This window comes from Lepisma saccharinum, chromosome 1 (assembly GCF_977018435.1).
Source record: "Lepisma saccharinum chromosome 1, izLepSacc3.1, whole genome shotgun sequence".
NCBI classification, from domain to species: Eukaryota; Metazoa; Arthropoda; class Insecta; order Zygentoma; family Lepismatidae; genus Lepisma; species Lepisma saccharinum.
In genome coordinates, this window is record NC_139229.1 from 95951179 (window position 1) to 95972962 (window position 21784).

General features: G+C 34.8%; 1 protein-coding gene across 1 annotated transcript in view; it reads right to left on the reverse strand.

The window, feature by feature from the left end:
- Positions 1-4266: 4266 nt before the first annotated feature.
- Positions 4267-21784, reverse strand: part of LOC145985105 (uncharacterized) — a 138868-nt gene continuing 121350 nt past the window's right edge. The window contains exons 4-5 of the mRNA XM_083118717.1: positions 11714-11828; positions 4267-6202 (exon numbers count right to left, since the gene is read on the reverse strand). Coding sequence (XP_082974843.1) covers positions 6070-6202; positions 11714-11828 — 248 coding nt within the window. The 3' untranslated portion in view covers positions 4267-6069. The remainder of the gene's footprint in view (positions 6203-11713; positions 11829-21784) is intronic.

Sequence of the window (21784 nt, forward strand, 5' to 3'; positions counted from 1 at the left end):
GGGCAGCAGTGCTTAAAGTGGGGGAAAAGTGAGGTGATGCTTTCCCCCAGTTCAGAGAATTCTTGTAAATTATCCCCAGGTCTAGGACAATTTGCATAGGCACTAAATCTGCTTTATATTTCACGGCATCCATGTTTTGATGCTACAATTTCAAAATTTGAATTATGTGAAGTATTTTCAGATATTTCAAGGGCGCCCCTCTGCGGGCGCCCTTTTAGACAGGTCTTACTAGTGGTAATACCGTCTCATCAATAGAGGATAAGAACTTAAAATGACTCGCAACAATATACCGTGGTGACTGGTGAGATAAATTTCAGCGTTGATACAGAACAATGAAGACGGTCATATCGTCGGTGTAGTATAGATCAGATTAATAGAACATATAATTAATTATCTGTTATAGATACCACGTTATTGAAGTCTTAAACTGCACGATCTCTTAACAAATTTTGATTCAATTACTACTTAACCTTTTAGTATTGCATTTTCTTCTCTTGGCTAATCGCGACGATGAAGATGGAAGATGATTAGTTGAAAAGTTGATGAAATGCCACTCACAAAGGAACACCCAGCCTGGCCACGAAGCTGCGACAGCTCACTTCGGATTAAGAAACACATATAAAATTAATAAGCAAGACAAAACAAAGTTTCTTATGTAATAAATACATTTATTTCCTTCATTTGTGTGTGTTAAAATAATCTTGTACACAAGCAATTTGACACATACTTTTGCAATATACACTTCCATAAAAGGCAGCGGTACTTTTGTGTTAACAATAAATACATACACCGTATTTGAACTTTACAAAACAAGCCACATTTTACAGCTATTGTTTTCATACATAAGGCTATATCTATTAACGTGCAACATACAATATGTACTATAATTTTATATTTCGCGAAATTTCTAGCTAATATATTATCTTAAGATGAATCATTCTCCAAACTTAATATATTTAGGCACATATATTGCCTTCTTTTCGGGACAACCGTCTTATTACTTCTGCAACGAGTTACTTATATAAAATATATAGATAGCATTGCACATCGTACTTCAGAATTATTAATTTACACATATAACTTGTATTTTACAAGATCTATCTTGTAAATGCTTATATTCAGTAAAATTTCTCCATACGTATTTTGAATTCATTATTACTGAGACTCTTGTCGTATTGTGGAATACACTATTCTACATTCTTTTTTCACAAATTTGTTACGATGTTTCTTGCACTTTTTTCCTAGGCAGGGGTTGAAGCCCAAGACCTATGAGAAGTGGCAGAATTACCTTAGGTCATTAGCTCTGTGAGGCGTCAAAGTTAGAGGTGGCGATTTTTAGCATATCCATATAATTAAGAGGAAGTCAGTACACAAAAAACTCAAAAACAAAATAACTGTGGAAACTATGCATGCATCTAATTCTAGATGAGACAGGGTGTGTATCTTGTCCACAATTTACAGAAACTTCACAGAAAATCATGAATAGGGCCGCATTCTTTTATCCTGGGGTAATAGCAAAACTTTAAATCTTACCCTGCTAGTTGGTTTATGTTAAAAATTTGTAAGCACTGTGCAAAGTGACCGCTGGTACTGTGTGAAAGTTGCTGTTAAATAAAAACTTTGGCTAATGTACATCCAACACTGAATGCCATTTGTGGACATTCATGTATTTGAAACTATGGATATGTATGTGTAATTTGCAGAATATTTTATAAATATTATGACCGAAATATGAACCTGAAATATATTATTTCTCATTGCTATAATATAGTTTCAGGTGAGAAACGGAACTATAAAAACTAAGAAATCACCATTAGTTAGTACGGTCGTGTGCTTCTCTCCTTACAATATAGCACAAATCTTCAATATTTGAGGATTTAAAAACAAATATTCTACAGCAGCGGCTCCCAACCTATTGCTCCTGTACAAAATGGTTTATGACCAGTGTTTCTGCTATGTAAGAAGAACACTCCAGCTCTTTTCTTCGACTGAGTCAATATATTCCAAGATAGCGTCGATACTGTGAATCCATGTACCCAAAACAGTAATTATATTTTTCAGGTCAATCAATCTGCATAGCTAATATATCTATAGTAAAAACCTGGGGAGTCCGGAGAGCAGGTTCAGAAAGGTAACATTTTATCTTCATTGTATATTATATATATGCGTGTGTGTGTGTGTGTGTATTATATTTCTTTTCATTCCGGATATTTTACGTGTATGTGTGCGCGTGTATCACTGCCACTGAAAATATTCCTGGCTTTTTATTAATAGCATTATTTCAGACAGAATTTGGAAAGTTTCAACTTCATCACCCCTTGTCACGTATTTGCAAGAAAACATTTTACCATTTAGAAGTTCAATACTACTCTACGGTCAACTGTAGAACTCGGGGGAATAGTACTAATATCTAAAGTTCAGGTACATCGTAATAAATTCTGTGGTATGCTGGATTTTACTTTGTGACTATTCCCTATGCAATACTCGCAGTTTCTATAAAATACGTAGATAACAAATGCACAGAATAACACACACATTCCATTGGTTTTATGGAGGTGCAAATAAATTTATATTGTTTATGCAAAGTTGAATTAAAATATTCAAGAACGTTTGACTTAAAGTAAGGTGCTTGTTGAAAAAGCAACTTTGGAAAATATATATATATGTTTTTTTAAACTTAAAGTAAGTATTACAAGTGGAAAGTAGTTGAATTCTTAAACTTTTCAATACATAGACGTAATTTTTTAACATCAGAAAGATTTTTAGCAAAACTTAACATTGGAACATTGGAAGAAAACAATATATTACGATCATGTATGGATCACACTTTAATTTTATTGCACTATTTCGCTTTTAAGTGACGAAATTCGTCTCCATATGTAATGTAAATATATGTTCCATTTTTCATGAATATGTGATGCTTTCTCTAATTAATCAATTTTGACAGTGAGCAAAGATACTTGTGACGTAATAGATCCTAAGAAAGGATTGAAATTTCAGCCTGGCTACAAAAATTATATTGTATAAAATTCTGGAACGATAATGGAATAAATAGGAGACACGTCATGTGACAGGACTTCCAAATGAAAAAAACGCTGAGTGTGTTCTTTTCATTTTTATTATTATTATTCACAATTATGAATTTTTCCACTTCGTGTAATTTCCAGAAGTTAAATTATTTTCCCTTGGCTACTTTGCCAGCATTGTGTGTGTATATCTGGGAGATGCTGTTATCCTTCACAGGTCAGTTTGCTGTGGTGATGCAAATGATACTGGTTTAGAGTTAATCCGTTACTGAAATTACGATTATAGTATTCTAACACTGATTTGATTTCTTTCATCTTTACTTCACTTTTTAGCCCCTTTTGGCTACTCGCGAAGATTTTGTATATACGATGTAACATTTGTGTACCTACATATTCAAAGTTCTAATTTTCTTCTTTCATCTCCCTTGTTGACCTTTCAACTGCTATAATTTTATAAAATAATCCTTGATTTTTCAATTACTTCTAAAACTAACTAGGTGAACAATTAGTAAATCAATGACGAACAATTAATCATGCTTGGTTATCTATATACCTAGGTATTACATGCATAGTTAAAAACACGCTTGTGCATGGAACAGGCTATATCCATTATCTTATTGTTATGATTTCAGGCACGAAATAGTTCTTCACCAATACCTTACAAACGACCAGCTAACTTAACAACAGAAGTGAACTTCACGTGTACAACGTTGTCATAAAAATTTCAGTCCATTGTGCTAGATCATGTTTTTCTGCTGGTACCATGTTGCATTCAATTAGTATGATCAATTGGATAGTCGTTCATTAGGTGTGAAATCCCAGAGAAATTGTTATGCCGACCCGTAACTGACCAAATGAATATTGAATAGTCTGCTGCAAATGTTCTCTTTAAACCACATGCAACATGGGATTATCTCGAAAACTTTCCCAATTATGGATTTCATTTTTCATATTTATATGCACTCGTATATGGTTCAAATCGAGCCAGTTTAAGAAAATAAATATTTCAAAAATATTATTATGGTCCCCCCATTTAATAAGAAACTTTTACATTATTTCTATATTAGTATTCCTCTCGTTTAACATTCCGTGCTTGAGAATTATTGTGAAATAGAAAATATAATAATTTAGAAGAAGAGATATTGAAAAGCGTGGTCTTCTACAATCTCTTCCGATAGATATGGGAAAAACTGCTTAGCGGTAATCCCAAGTAAAATGTAAATAAATAAATAAATACAATCTCTTCCCTAATAAGGAAGAAGCTGATAGTTGAATATATATTCAGAAATTTCTACTTTTAAGATCTATATTGTGCAAAAATATTAAAATTAATAAATTAGACGGAATCGTGACAGAATAAACAGTTAAGAATAACTAAACACGAATTTATCTTTACAAGGATGAAAGTATTATATGTAATGAAATTGTGCAAGCACATGAAAAATGATGAAATTATAATTGCTCTGTATTGGCAACGAGGCAATACACATGACAAAGTCAGGTTAGACTAGTTATATGGGTAAGAAATATTCCAATTGCTTAAAATTTTCTCATTTATATGTGAAAACATTCACATATCTTAGTTCCTTCAAGAATTTATATTTTAACATTCGAAGTTGTAATATGTGTGTAGAAATTAAAGCGTAACAAAAATATATGAGGAAGAAATTTGTATATAATCATTTCTTATTCCTTATAAATATGCACGTATATAATTTTTCAAACGTATTGAAAAATACAATACCATTTTCCTTTACAATGTATGAAAACCAAAAGTAAGTAAGTTTTAAAAGTTATTAGTTTCAATTACTTTTGGCTCATTATGATATTAATTTCTTCACATAACTCATATTCACACTGCCATCCTACGTATTTCACACATATTAAATTGATCTAAATTTTTCATTGGTATATATCCTTAAATATATATTTTATACACATTATAAGATTATAAATACATTCATGTAACTGTACTCTATTCAGAACAACTATTCGAATCTTCTAAGGTACTTTGATGATGCCAAAAATGATTCAGTGAATCATCACTACTAAATGTTGTATATATTGATGTTTAATCAACACGATAACAAATATTGTGTCCCATAAATGTGTGTAGAAGTTTTCATGATGTCACAGGTTTATTGCAAAGTAGGGTGAGTATATTTAATTTTATACATGTCAATTTTTACCTTATAAAGCTATTTACATATGTTTTTAAATGCCCTATTTGCGTCACTAATCGATACAAGAATAAATTACTGTTTTAAATTTTAAAATGTCGCTCATGTTACTTAAATTATTAAAAATTTTGGCGACAAAATAATATCATTTCTGTACATTGATTCATGATTGTGTTTAATTTGAATTTTTCCTAATGGTTTAAAAATTCAATAAGTATTTTACACGTATCAAGAAGAATTGTTATAAAAATAAATTAGTACAATCTGTCTCAACGCCTGACAATTAAATGTTAAGAATATATGCTATTGTAGCAACAATCCTTAAACTCGACAATTCTCATGATTTGCTTATTGTTGAATCAATATTAATTTTAACGTTGTTAGCATTTTTTTTTAATTTTTCGAAGAGGTGTTGATAATATACTTGTAGGAAATTTCTGTCTTAATGACGTGTGAAATTATATCTAATTACCTTATTGAGAATATTTATGGTGCTGAATTTGAAAGTACCTTGACATCATGATTTTTTTAACTATCTACCTATAACAATTTAAAATACTATTCATTTTTATTCTATTTAAACTCTGCTGAAATCTATTATTGTACCCTGTTGAAAGTTCTGCGCTAAAACGTTACCAGTGCTGAAAAAGTGTATGATAATAAATATACGAAATTATCTGTTGAAGCTATGTATATATATATATATATATATATATATCAGTTGTTTTAAAAAAATTGTATTGGTCTCAAATATCACTAGATGTAAGTATATATGGTCTACATACTTCAAGCTCGTGATAAAGCTCAAGAAATGTTCGGGTGGAAATTTCTATTGTGTCGACGTGCTGTATACTGAATATATATTATCTCATAGATAGGTATGATAATAAAGATAGCATAGAGGTAATGCACAGAGATATTTGAGATGCAGTTCGTTGTGTTGCCACATTACATGCGTCTGCGTCGTCACAGCTTTGTAGACAGCCTCTCACGTACCTGAAATATGATATGTCAAATTTTAGAACTCATTTTTCAACAATTAAACTTTTACTGAAATAAAAATTAGAAGTAATTTTTGACCATTCATACTTTATATATTCGTTATCTGTGTAAAGTGACTAAATTATTATTGCCACACATAATAACTAACTAAATAATCAAAAATAACTTCTAATTAGTAGTAATAAAATTATATAGTTGATTTTCAAGGAACATTTTCAATTCCAGAAAAGGGACCAAACTTTATAAGTTTAAAATACAATCACACTCTAAAATAATATAGACATTTTATTAAATCTTAGGCATCTAAATGTATATACCTAGGTAACTTAGATATTTAGAGCATCAGATATAATGAAATGAATTATAATGAAGTTCTATTATTCAAATTTATCGTATCTGTTGCTAAGGCTTAACATGGAATATGAATACTTCAGAATGTGTAATTAATATAATATTTATAATAATACGATTGAAATGTAAAAGCAACCTTAAATCAAATAGTATTGAGTATTAACAACTTTTATCTATTTTGTTTGCGTCAAAATCACCCACTCTCACAAAAACAAGCAAAGTAGTCCAAAACAGTCACCAAATATCAGAAAATTTCCGTTGGTAAGGTATGAAAGTAATGAAAGTTAATGTTAGTGATGTAGAACATTCTTGCAGTAAGTGAATGTATTATTTACAATATTGAAGATCAAATCCTTCAAATGAAACATTTCTTTAGTTCAACACATAATGGTAAGAAAAATGTAATAAAAAAGTATGTTGAATGGTGGACCCATGATGAAGATAAATTTAACATGCAGAATATATTTAGATTATAGCATCTATTGTGCACTAAGGAGAAGTAAGAAGAAAAATAACTAGGAATCAGCATTCAAAACATAATAATACAATATCATAAGGGCCTACCTTCACTGTTGTTTTGTTGTCCTTTTACAAAATGATAAGTTTACGATAATTAAAAAGTGATTTACGAGTACTAAAGTTATATACATTAATTATTATCATAGGATGATTCTGTATTGAATCAGCTTAACAGCATGGGAAAAACATGGTTATGCCTTGCTTATATGTACGTATGTCCATTCTTAGTTCGAAAATATTGTGGAGGTTGTACGTAGATCCGGTAGCTGGCAGCAAGTGATTTTACATTTCTATTAGATTTGTGATTAGTATTTTGTACTTTCATGCAAAGTGCGTGTTTAGTGCAAATTAGACGTTAGCTTGTGCACGATTGTCACGTATACATCGCGATATTTGATTCTATGCACAGTTGTGATCGTTACAAGATGTTGATCACGTGCTTTAAAGTAGATATCTATCTAACTTCTATTCTTCAAAAACAAATATTTATAGATACGGCATATTACATAAAATAGCATTTAATTATTTAATATGACAGTAAAATCAATAAAAGTATAATGCTTTTGAGTTACAACATATTGGTTAAAACACTGAAACAGATATATATATATATATATATATATATATATATATATATATATATATATATATATATATATATATATATATAATATAGATCCCATACGTAGTAACTGTATTCACTTTAGTTCGTGAATTAAAAGATTATAGCTACCTTTAATCTCGTATTAGTTAAATTATATGTTTATGTACAGTGGTTTTTATTGTTTTAAATGTTGGTGTGTGTTCATGTAGAATATTCGCCCACAAGCATGCTACACCTAAATGGTCCGTCATATTCAAGGTTATTTGAAGTGTTTGGGACAATTTAGAGTCCGGGTTAAAGCTGATGGCAAAAGTTATGGTTAGGGAACGGATTTTAAGGTGTAGCACGTTTTAAAAAATGTAGCTGTTTTCATAACGATCGTTTGAGATATGTATTTTAGGACATGGAATCATGACATTTGTTGCACCTTTTCGTGAGATAGCACAAATATCCCCTTTTTACCCCCTCTTTGATGCTACAGCACCCTTTTCCTTCATTTTCTTTCATGTTTTGTTATAAAATTGGACAGAAAAATAAGTTATTTTCACTCTTCTTGAGCAGCTACTTAAAATCTTATAGTCTCATTTTGTAGAGCAGAACGAGAGCTATAAAATGGTATAAGATAATAATTTCAGCTCCAATAGTTCCAAAGAGAATGTAGCAAAACCCGCGAGAGAAAACACAAACTTCAACAAAACCTATTTGGCAGAATCACAGTTCTCTATGCGGTCCGCGTGCATTATATACAGAAGGCGCAGAAAAAGAGAACATTGAATAAAGGATATTCCTTGGAATAAAGGCATGGTCATATCATATTCACTCACTTTGTTGAAGAATCTACAAAATTCCATGGAAAAAAGCAGATGTTTTCTTGTTTTCTGTAAGATTTCCCCATTTAAAGCCACAGGATGTGAAAGAATCATGAGTGAAAATAATAATGGATATTTGCTACCCGTATCTTTGAAGACGACTGGAATGAGAAATGCTGACGTATACTCTCACAAAGATATTATGCAAAGTCCCTTCTTTTGCAACGTAGTTCCCACATTTCAAGTTGATGTACGAATCACTGTTTAGTATGTTCATTTCCGAAATTTTACTCAATATGAGTAAAACTCAACCTATCAAATTTGGTAACTGTATCGTGTAACTGGACTGGACACACATGCCAAATCATATTTGAACAGAATGTGGAGCAAAGTGCTTTGAGGAGAGTTTGATCATAACATAATAGTTCGTATAAGCTGTGCACATGTATAACAGTACACAAGCTACTTCCGTTGAAAATGGCTTCTGTATTATCAATTTATATGCGATTTGGAAATTTGATACAGTGAATGACATTGATTTTCTGTGCAATACATGTGCCTGGGTGTAGGAGTGTACTTGCATGACAAAGTTCATGAATAAAGTGTGAAACTGCAATGGATGATATTCAACTCGACGTCATCACGCAGTGTACCCTGGGAAGAAATCGGGCAAACAAATTCACGTATGTTAAGGGAAGCTTATGAGAATCCTTCTTACAGGGAGATAGTTTGTATTTCATCACTTTTCACGGTTTCTGTAAGGCTTCAGAAAAGATAAAAAGTTCACATTTCTCATATGATCACGATAATCATACCTTGAATCACTTCGGCAAAGACCATATACACAGTTTTTACTCGGCATGTTGCAACACAGGGTCTGATCTGTGTGCTCAAAATATGACGAAATAAATTGTGGTGGGAGTTGTTCGCTGAATATCACCCATTAAATATTGACTTCTATGGTAACAGAAGAAAGTTTCCGGATTTTGAACATTGTGAAAATTTTGTTAAATCACGTGTTGAGTATGTTTTTCAGACGACAGCACTGAAGGTATAAATTCCACAGAAAGTGTATCCTGAATATTTCAAAGGCAGAAAATAGTCTCAGATGATTGTCAAATTGGTAAAGAATAAGAGTTAATAAATAAATCAATAACTGAACCCTGAAAGATCTTACAGCTCTCAAGATTACTATTTGAATTGACTTTTGTTGAAGGAAAACTGGTCCATGAGAATATTTGTAAAAACCCTGCCTTTTATATTCTTTGATTGATTGATTGATTTGCTTTATTTTACTTCGCTTTTTGTGCCACTTTTGGCTAATTTGCGAAGATGGGGATAAGTGATGATATGATGAAATTGACACTCACAAACATCCATGTCGGGATTCGAACGCGGGACCCCTGGCGTCGTAGCGCGATGTGCTAACCACTTTGCCACGGGGTCGGCCCTTTCATATTCTATTCCGTTTGAAAAGTAGTGTCATTATCTATGAGTTTGAAGAATATATCTCGTGTAACAATCATAAGATTGGATAAGGCATAACTTCCACCACATGCCATCATTTCACTAAGTAGATGAATCATAATATTGCTCAAGATTATTCATTTCCTCTGGTTTTGTGCCAAACTTGATTCGTATACGAAGCAAATCATTTAAAAAATATTGAAATGTCTTGCAAACATAGATCATGTGTTGCAAATTTATCTTAAATTTTGATGTTCTTTTAAAGTGAGTATTGTACTTGATAAAATAGAATTATTATACAAGTGGCATATAAAATTTAATTTTTATTTAAATTTAAGCAAAACATTCCAAAAACGAGACGATACTTTGCTTATTATTTCGTTAAAGCTGAGATTAAAGTTCAATTACTCATAAGAAGTCAAAATGAACAATGTAAATATTGGAGATATCTCTAGTATATAGTTTACTAGGATTCTCTCATGAAGAAGCAGTTGCTTAGTAATAAACCACCATAATCTTGTAATATTTAATTGTGTTACTTTATTATTTATGAAAGTTATTGTGGGTTGTAGCGAAGTTTAATGCAAGCAAGTACGTATTCATGTCAATTGATTGATTGATTGATTTGTTGTTTAAGTCCACTTTATGCACATGTAAGGCTAATCGGGCCTGGACATACAGTTTAAAGTGAGAGCCGAACCACTTGTGCCTCCACCGGGTATGGAACCCGGGATCCCCTGACAACGACGCTACCACTGCGCCATCGGGGAGGCTCGTATTCATGTCAAGTGATTGCTAATTGATAAAGCTGACACTCCTTTCAAAACATTAATAATAGTGAGGCAATAGGATCGCTTGCAGAACATCAATAGAGTAAGTCCAATACATGTCTGTATCATCTAGTTCCAGATAGTCAAAACAAAAATAAATCATATTTTCCAATGTTTTCTCCATGGATGGATAACATTACATAAAACTGAATTAAACTTGTGAAACCATTGATGTGTTTAATGTTTTTTTCAAAGTTACATGATTACTAAATGAATAGTTCAAATTGAATTACAAGTGCTCGAGTTAAATGCATAGACAACATTATGAAAATAGACCCTTTCCGTCATAGGTAGAATAGATAATAGGGACAGTAACACTCTTTGAACAAAGTAAACAAGAAACAAAGAAATTTGTGGCATTCGTTTCCACTCTAAACCTTCGAAAACTACTCTCCTTGGATCTCTTTACACTAGGTTTCTTTCCTCTGTACCACAGTGAAGGACACAGGCGTTTGAAGGGTGAGTACATGTTGAACGTGTTCAAACAAATGTGTACATAAGATGCTTGATAACGTGTGAAACACATAATTAAGTTTTCTTAACTGCTCCCAAAATGTGAAAAGGTTCCACAACATCGGAATGGAGAGTTAAGTTTTCAAGGATTTAAAGTGCACCTGCAATATAGTCGTACATTTTCACACATTGTCGAAAAACTAACTTAAAGGAGTTGCAATCAGATGTGTGCAAAGGAGAATAATGATTAAACAAACACAACATGCACGTGTAGTGGTCCACCTTACTAAAACGTGGTGAGTGTAGAAAGAAAGGTTACACAAAAAAATGACCAGAAAAGTAAAGATGGACATTGGTAGCAGAGAGACACGTTAATCTTAGTCACACCATCATATTGCATGGTGAGATAAAGCTGTGACAGTGCTGCCATCTAAGACTTTTTCAGTGCACAAGGGAGAGGGCGCTGGGCTACCTTCCGTCAAAGTAGAAACCTCCACAATGTGACATCCTTATAATCTCCGTATCAGTTGTCAAGGTGCCACTATCGAGGGCACATCCTCTCACTGTAAGTCTCTTCCTGTTGTCATCTGAAATCAAATTACCATTAGCGTAACATGTGTCGTGCACACTGTGGTACGTACATACACACCTAATGACACTTGAAACATCTTTCTGTGTGGAAAACTTAACTTAAACAAAACCACAAGAGCCTGAAGTGTACTGTGTTCTACAAGCAGCAACAACTCATCCCCGGTTCTCAACTGTTTCCCTTGCACATTTTCAAGTCATGTTGTTAACTATGTTTCCATTGAAATTTTAACTCACAGTTGGTATTATAGTAGGCTATTCTCAATAAAACTACTTTAAAATTCACTGCATGAATATTATTTGAATTTTATAAATCCTGACACATTTCAAGTTCTGTTAATTACACCTTTTTAAAATTTTGCCTCGCTTTTGAATTCTCTAGGTTAATCACGGCGATGAACGAATGGTGAAGCGAGCAAACACATGAACGAACACACGATGAATTAATATTTTATGCTTCAGCATGTTTAGAACCTGTGATCCCTGGCTTCCTACCACGCTAAACTAACCGTTCTCCATTGTGTTTATCTATATTGTGTTGTGATTATTCTGTGCAAACATAGAACATGTTGATTCTGGCCACATTTACATTTTTAAGACTGAAATGTTTAATAAAGGATCGGTAGATTTCTGAAATCTAGGATCTTAAAATATAAATCAAGCTCTTGTAAATAGTTTCTTAAGTGAAGCTTCTCTTTTTTATCAACAAGAAAGCACAATACACAAGTTCTTCGAAGGCTATTCATATATGTATGAATGATTATATCTCTATTGTACTAAGGTAATACTGGCAGATATATTTTTCTAAGTGCCTGTACATCTCACTTGAAGTTTTGTGCAAAACATCAGTTTATTCTCTGATTTACATAACCCTAGACACCGGTGATATATAGCAATTTATTCAGTAAGAACTTTCAACACAGTAGGCTACACGTTCAGTATCTTGTGGTTACAAATGGTGTGAAACTGAAAGACAATATCGCAAGAAATGTTTGCAGTTTCACGTCGCATTCTGTGTTCGAAATATATCTGTTTGAAAATGCTTCATTTTGCACTTTCTGAAGAATTTTTTTCTTCTGATTGATACCTTCCGTCAAATTCGAAGCTCCCACAGTGACTCATCCTCACTAACTCCGTGTCTACTGTTACTGTTCCACTATCAAGACCACAATGGCGAACTACCAGCGTTTTCCCAGTGTCAGCTGAAAAGATTCAATTCTGCATTAATAGTCTCTCGAACTGTAACATCTAGCTTTATTCGTTTTCATGAAACTATAATAGTTTCGGTTATAGCCAGTCCTAGGTTAAGAGTCTACTAAAATAAATGTTAGCAGTAAATTTCATACACCTTTCCCTCATACACGGACACATATGCAATACTGATAATCTTTCCGTGACATCAAGGCGAACAATGTTCCCTAGTAATGTTTTTCTCGGCCAGATCACGTTTTGGCCACACAAGCAATCGAAAAATGACATTTTCTATCATGTATATGTGCAATCAAACAGCAAATATTCATGGTTGCCACTAGTTTAGACTTTACTAAAGGATTTGGTGCGCTGCCGACATACAGTGTAAAAAAATCGAAAGAGTGACTCCATGTTCTGGACAAGTAGTAGCGGCGATTAGGGGGGCGTAGGGGTCAGTTGCTCCCACAACTTTTTGTCCCCCTCACTATAATCTCTTAATGGAAAGCCTTGTCTATCAAGAGAAAGTAAGCTGTTCGTGCACCCCAACTTTTGGCATCCAATCGCCGCTACTGTGGACAAACATTACGTATTCTAACTCATAATAAAACATTAAATAAAACACATGACCTATGTTTGATACATATCTAATTGGGGTTATGAGATTTACCTTACAAATTCACAATGACGACGTTTCAGCTGATATTATTGTTTATACATACCGTTGTTCCATAGCAAAAATAAATGCCAATGACAACCTGAATTTGTTCCACGTTGCATACATAGAGGATAGAAAATGTAGCTTCTCGAGAGGTGGAAGAGTCGAAACGAGTTACTATGAAAAGAATGCTAAATAACATTGTTCTCCTTAATATATTCTACACACTGCAAGAGTTTGTTCGTGTGCACGAAACGACAACTCACGAGGCGATTCGAGAGGGTGTTTTGGATTTAGGTCGTGGCCCGCTATTAGAGCACCTGAAGAGTTTGAAATTTTAAATTATAAAGGGGGGTTAGGCGTGTGGCACCTAATTTAAAAGGTCTTTTAATTTCAAACAACTTTCACAGGAAACGTTTTTTGATTCACTCTAAAGTTTACGAATTGGTAGCCAAAAACTATTTTACCATTTAATGGCGTCTCTACTTCGTAAATATACATTTTAGGTTTTTATTCTGGTTTTATAAAACCATCGACCGAACCAAAAACTGTTTCCTACTAACGTTGTTTTAAATTGAGAAATCTATCAAGCGAGGTGTCACTCGAGCCCTTATATATTTAGATTTTTCAAAATCCCCCAGAGTCGGGTATTCTCCTACGGGTACACCGCCTACTTCCAAAGTACAGCCAGCCTCTTGACTGCCTATGTATTTTCGTGGAGTGGTGTTGCTAGTTTGTGTAATTACCCGTATAGAAGTTGCAGGCTAATTACGTCATTGGCAATGCAGTTCGTGAAAGAAGAGCCGTCAGTCTCATCTAACTCTGAACCTAGAACGTGCTATAATTATTTTAGAGTTCATTTTAATCATGTGTTCATTGCCTGATGATTCTCCGTTAGAAGTTAGAATTAAACAAATAGAGTAAACATTAAAAACAATAGGATATTCATTAAAACATATACAAGACAGTGCATCATCACACGTTGCATTACAAATTAAACATTCTGTTTGGAGAAAGCTCCGAGACACGAAGTCTCTGGCATTGTCGTTCTCTCGGCATCACAATTACCACTGTTATCTGTATTAAATTTCTAAAATGTTTAACAAACTTATGAATCGCCTTGTATTTTTCGGTTATTCCGAACAAACTTCTTTGTCTCTGTGTGTACTTAAATATAAACTAAACTCGATAACCCGTTAGGTGTAAAATGAGAAAGGAAATATGGCCCATCCGTGGCAACATTGGAGGAGAAGTAACACCATCTACGTACAGTCATCAGCAAAAAAAATACACTCTTCCCTACCTAGCGTTTTGTGCGTTGCGTAACACTACAGCGGTGTCAGAGATTGCCATTGAAAATTTGCTTCAAATCCACCAAATCGCCATAGAGTTAGGCAACACACGTGACGTCATGCAAGGAAGCGAGTATATCCATATCGAAGTGTCCCATTTTTATTACCTGTGCCTGACGTGGACCCCTCTATAAAAAAAACCGCGTTTCTTAGAACCTGTCCCGTTTCCCGCGCTAGCGATCGCTCGACAGTTTCGGTGCCAATGAGAAACGAGGAAAAAATCGTCTGCTGGGTAGCGAGGAGCGAATGGAAGCCAAAAGAGAGGCGCTTACGTAGACGCTGTTGCGACGTTGCGCATTTTAATTGGCTGCCTGGCTTTGACTTTCCCCAGCACGGAGAAAAGCCAGCGACCAGCTAGCGCGGGAACCGGGACAGGTTGTAACAAACACGGTATAGCTTCTGGTCAAAGTAGTATGTCCAGAAATATTGTTTGTAACACCAAAGGTTAAGGTCCCCAAGTGTTCAGAGTATCGCCAAAATGGGACCAAAGCAGGGACGTCGGAACCGGGGGGCATCATGCGCCCCATTCATCATCGAGGGGGCAATATGATATTTTTGCCCCCCCCCCCAGTCGCGCCAAAAAATGTACTATTTTTTTTAGCTCATTTTTGGTTCTGAATAAAATTTGAGAAAATAGTTGTTACATTCGTCAAATGAACATGGGCTGAAGTTTCCGCTAACAGCAAGAACAATAAAAGAAGTACTTAACTGACAGATCGCTAAGCAGATTTTAGAATGGCAGTTTCGTCTTTTCAAAGCAAGTGCAAAAGTGAATTGTCACTCCTAGAAATTCCCTCTTCCTGTCTCCAGTTCCAGCAGGTTTTCTACAGATACACTCGCTCGTAACGATGCTCCAGGGAGGGGTGGGAGGGAAGGGGTTGTTGCACTCAGATAAGAACTGTCTGCAGTTCCGAAATAGATCCAAGCTGAATGGTAAAGCCGCCAAATTTAAAAGCTTAACAACAAGGTGTTCGTTCTATTTCCAATGAAGCACATACATGGTTCCTTCTCGGAAAAATCTGTTACATGTTCAACGGTAATTGCCCCTGTTTGAACGTATACTTTTAGGCCTCCCCGATGGCGCAGTAGCGTCGTCGCCTTGTAATCAAGGAGTGGCGGGTTCGATACCCGCTGGAGGCACATAGTGGTTCGGAACCCACTTTAAACTATAGGTTCAGTCCCAGTAGTATAAAATACAATAGGATGAGGACACTTATAGCGTACAAAAGAAGAGCTCATTTGATTAAACAGCCCGATTTGCCCACACTTGAAATTAAGCCAAGATGCCTATAAGCCCCAATTCTTCAAGTGTGATATGCTCTTAATTCTAAGAATTTTGAATCCTAGTGTACAAAAGAAGAGTTCATATGCCCCGATTTGCCCACACTTAAAATTATGTCAAGTACCCATATGATTTTATTGTTTATAGTGTGTTTTTCTGTCAAAATCCCAAGAATCTTGAATTCTAGTGTAGAAATGAAGAACCCCCCCCCAGACAGATTTGCCCATGTGTGTAAAAGCTACATCTCTCAGTTTGTTGTCCATAAGCTTGTCAAAAATATGCCCCTCTTGATATTGTTTTGACTACACTTAAAAACTAAGGCAAAAAGCCACTCTCACCCACCCACACCCTTTACATTTACTTCCGGTCCGGTAATATGCAGAAATCTTCTAGAATTGCTCTGTGACTCTCTCATTTCTTACATCATAAATATATGATTTTTCCCCTATAAGAATAACACTACATATGGTGTCATCAGGGAGTGTATCGTGGAATTCACAGATAATTTTAATGTTTGTCCTGTCATTAACCACAACTTGTTTCCTTTTGGAAGTGTTGATGACAAACATGGGTCTCTGTGCTTTGAATTCATCAGGTGTGTAATACATGTCAGTATTGCCAGTAGTGACCCTTTTGTATGCTGTAAATGCTTCATATAATTTAAGAAAATCATCCTTGGAAATGTCTAAATTATAATTTTCTCTACGGAATACCTCATTTCTGCCATTTTTAAGATATATGTTCTTGATGTTGCAGTTATCAAATCTACTTGAATTTTTTTCCTGATTATTGTGTCTTCCAGTCTGAAACAGTACCACCACAAAATCCGGCATGTCATATTGTATACTGGAGAATGAATTTGTAGCATCAAACTCATAATAAGTACCAGCGGCAGGCTTCTGTACACATTGATATGTATAAAATTGTAAAGGTACTTGTGGATTTTTTATTATATCTGCTTTGTATTTAAGAGCATAACTGGCTTCATATTCAACAACCGGGATTCTTAGCTCCATAGTCTGAATAAGGCACTTGCCCTCATCAGGTAGGGTATTAGGCATAGCTTCCCCTGTAGAGTTTAATGTACTGTACCTCATCAAAGCATTATTATCATTGGCAGCTCTTCTAAATGTGATTCTTAAACCACCCTTCCACATAATATCTTTGTAATCTGAGAAGAATCCTGGCAACAGGCGCATAGGGAACAGCACTGTGTGGCTCTTAGATATAATTTTATCACCAGCCTCAAATCCACCTATTTTGTAGTAAGAAGCCTCGGTTTTGGATAATTTTAGTGTAGCCAAAACTGTGGAAATAATGCCGGGATAATCTACTCTGTTTATAACAACACCATGTTTTCTGATCTCAATTTCAGAGAACAGATGTGGCACAAAATTGTCCACCAATCCTATATTTGAATTTGCCGGATAATCTGTACCATCGAGCTTTACAACATCAAATTTGATGTATAGATCTGCTCTGTGAGGGTGTATAAAGCCATCCCCTACATCAAGATCAACCTCAATCTCTGTGTTGGGTTGATTTAAATTTGCAAATGTCCTCCTGTTTGGGGGGAATGATTGTAGCTCATAACTCTCAATATTTTCCATTTTTTTTGTATGTATTTTTATTTAAATATTAATCTCTATGATTGCAGTTGTTGTGGCTCCAGCAAAATCAACTAATTCTTCTTTTTCATTAGTGACCATCAACTCAATATAATCTATTCTATTATGGCACACAGGAAAATATAATGTTGGGGATGGAGTGTAGATGATTGGCTCCATAAATTCAGAGTTAGGTTTGAATGTTGCAATGATGCCAGTTTGTTTGTGAGTGCCTATACCATTTGATTTGGTGATCATACCCTCGGCCACATTACAGTGAATATTCAGAGTCTCTATGGCTAAGAATTTAGGTATATTAATAGCAGTGTGTTTGATGGCTGGTTCAAGTTTTGTGTTGTTCTCAAATCCTAACAGCTCTCCTATAGTACCCAGATCCACTGTTTCTGTAGCAGATACAATCTCTACTCTGTGAGTGACAGAATTTTGAGTTAATACTATACCTCTGGGTAATTGAGCATTTAGAGTGGACAGATTATATTGCCCTGGAGTGATGACAATTTTTTGATCCCCTACTGGAATTTTGTTGTTGTGGTGTGTAATATTAGGGATCAAGTACATGCCATAAAATGCTCTGAGAGCTATTGTTTTGGGATATACTATATCATCATGTAATCTAAGTTTCAATATTGAATTTTGGCTGGTGAGATGGAATACCCCCATGATGTTTTAAATACCACAAGGCTTTTTGAGAATCTTCAATTGATGGTTTATTTATTTGAGACAGATATCTAAGAACAGATAAACACAAATGTCCACAATTAACATCTTTGAAGTTTTGAACACGGGCATTATTGTAATAAAGATTAGCTGATTTTAGATATTTTACTAAATTTTCAGGTGGAACACCTCCAAATGAATCAAACACAAATGCCTCATTTTTTAAATATTTAAGATAACAAATCCAGTGAGTGCCCTGATTTTTGTACTTATCCAAATTAACAATGCCACACTCTTTGTTGAGTGGTTGCTCTGGCAAAGTATCAGACATGTACACACCTCTAAAATTTTTGATGCCCAGTGGCTTGATTAAAGCTTCAATATCTTGGTTTGTAAGCGGCTCTTGTTTTTTTTAAACTTATTCATGGCTCTCTTAACACCTTTGCCTTGTTTCTCCATGGCCAGGTTATGGCGCTTCAATTCATCTAATTCTGCCCTATTTTTCTTGGCATCTATTACTGTTTTTGCTATGGCAGCTGATCCCCCAGCCAAGCTCCCAACAGCCCCAAGTGCTGCTAAGATGGCCGGGATAGTAAATATGAAACCCCCCACATGTGATTTTTTTCTAGATTGTTGTAATTTTTTTAATTGGGGGTACTAGGCAACAATTTCATACCATGGCCCTTGGCAATACAAGAATTTTTTTTCTTGCGCTGCTTTTTGGTTAAAAGACTATCAATAGTTTTAAGAGATTTAAGACCTGCATAAGGTATTTGATACATAACACCCTTGGCCTTCATCCTAGGTATATTATATACATATTTACAACCCCCACCCCAGTTTTTGTTTGGTGTTCATAGCTATGGTGGTTCCCAATGCTGCTATTCTCTCACTCAAAGAAGCATCTTTGCTTACATATCTACCAAATGCAGCCTCTTCTAATTTTTTGTCTGCAACATGTCTCTTGTCAAGATCAGAATGTGTGTTGTATGCTATGTCATGGTCTCTACAAGCAGCATCTAGGGGATTAACACCAGGATCACCTCTGTTTAATCTATGGTCCAATTTTGTACCGGGACCACAATACTGATAGCCTGGAATATGTAGTTCAAATGGCAGCTTCTTTATAATGTCATTAACCAACCCCCGACCCTCAGAAATATTCCAAAATTTAGGTGGTAGAGTATTAATAATTTTTATAAGATATCCAATCCCCTTAGTGTCATTCACTATAAAATTAGACAATTTTGTGCTTATCATGTCCATACTTCCAACCTTTTCATTGTAAAAATTGTGGTTGCCAGCATTTTCCTCCCCAGCTATCACCAATAACCTATCTACAAGTTTCCTGACATCATCAACCCACACAAATTCTTTAGGCAGGGTGTTGTATTGTTTGATTCCACTGCCTGTCTTGATCTGTGACCATATGGGCTTGATTAAATTGTTGTATTTTGCTCCACTGCTAGACTTGACTCTTTTTGTGTGGGATCATTGTTCTGGTATAGAGCATCTGATTTTATTAATATTTCTTTGTAATGCTCATAATCTTGATCTGTATAGCTGCCAGGCCTCTTCCTAGTCATCAGTTCCCACAATCCAGGTGTGCCAGGATATTTAACAAAACCACCTTTTTCTCCAAGATGAGATTCTGAATATACAATTATATCATCTCCCATAAATGTTACTCTGAAATTGCCAATTCTATGTATGATGCTACCATCACGCTCTGTGTCAGCATATAAGCCAAAGACCTCATCTTTGTTGTCTTTAGGTGTGCTTAAATATTTTTGAGCAAGAAGACCCAATTCAATAGGATCCTGAGTAGCTTCAATTCTTCGAGGAGCAACAGGACTAGGTGTATGAATACTGGAAAGTGGGGTGATTGGATAATCTAATATGTTCCTTGCAGCTACAGGTACAAGCTCTGTGATCAAATTTTGATTTTGCTCTGTAACAGTTTTGATATTTTTACCTAATTCACTAATAGCATCAATAATAGGCTGTTCTGTTTGCTTGTGTTGTTCATAAATTCCTCGGTTCTCTGATTTCCATCCCTTAAATCTTTTTACAAGATAATCTCTTAATTTAAGATCATCAATGATTGGCCTTTTCATGGTTATTTATATATGTTTCAATGTCTAGAAAATTGTTGATTTTATTTCTGTATTTGCCACTATTGGGTTTTCTTGTCATATCAATTGTGACAAACCCATAACTGTTTTGATTCCAGCACCTACTGCAAAACTTGGAAAAATCATTGTAGCTCAAGTCCCCACCTACATATTCATCATGTATGTGTTTGAGGTTGGTATGATCTTGATGAAACACACATATAAAATTGCTGTTGTCTCGGATCAGCTGCTTCGGTATTTTAGAAAAAGTCTGTGCCAGGTAGAAGCAATCAATGTTTTTGTGTCGGCCCTGTGTAAAGAAATTTCTAACCTTGTTTTGATTATCCAGTATAATGTCATCAAACACAACAACAGAATTATCGAGACATTCATGAAGTGGCTTAACATCTGATTCAAAAGTGGCAATATCCAGTCCATCATATAGCTTCATCAGCTGCTGATATTTTAATTGTTCCAAGCTCTTAGAGAAAACATACAAGTGCCTGTTTTTCCAGTCTAACCAGTTGGGTGCCAATAAAAAATTATCAATCATTAGTGTAGTTTTACCACAAGCTGATGGCCCAACAATAAGACATCTAATATTATCAGGCAGCAACTTGCCATTTCTCTTAATCTGCTGTTCAGGTTCTGGCAGCCTTTTTATAACATCCCAGGTGCTCATATTATCACTTTGTCTGCATCGATCCTGCTGTGTTCTGGAAGTCCTAGCCATTTGAGAAATAACTTGTTGCCTTTTCTGCGGATGATTTTTTCTATGAGATATGTGTCAGGCTGTTTAGTTTTGTTGAGTTCTTCTTCATAGAACCGGCCTTTGAGAATTTCTCCTCGGTGGTCTTTTATTATATATGTGTTAAGGGTCCCAGGTTTAATTTGAACCACTGTAAATAATTCAGTGCTCCAGTTTCTTGTAAAGCCTCTTTTGAATAAGTGCTTATGTTTGCTGATTCTTACTTGATCACCCACCTTGTATTTGGCTTTTCTTGTTGTTGGCTGGTATCTAGGATAATAAACAGTCCTGATCAATTTTTGCTCATCAGATGAAGTTACTTCAGAGG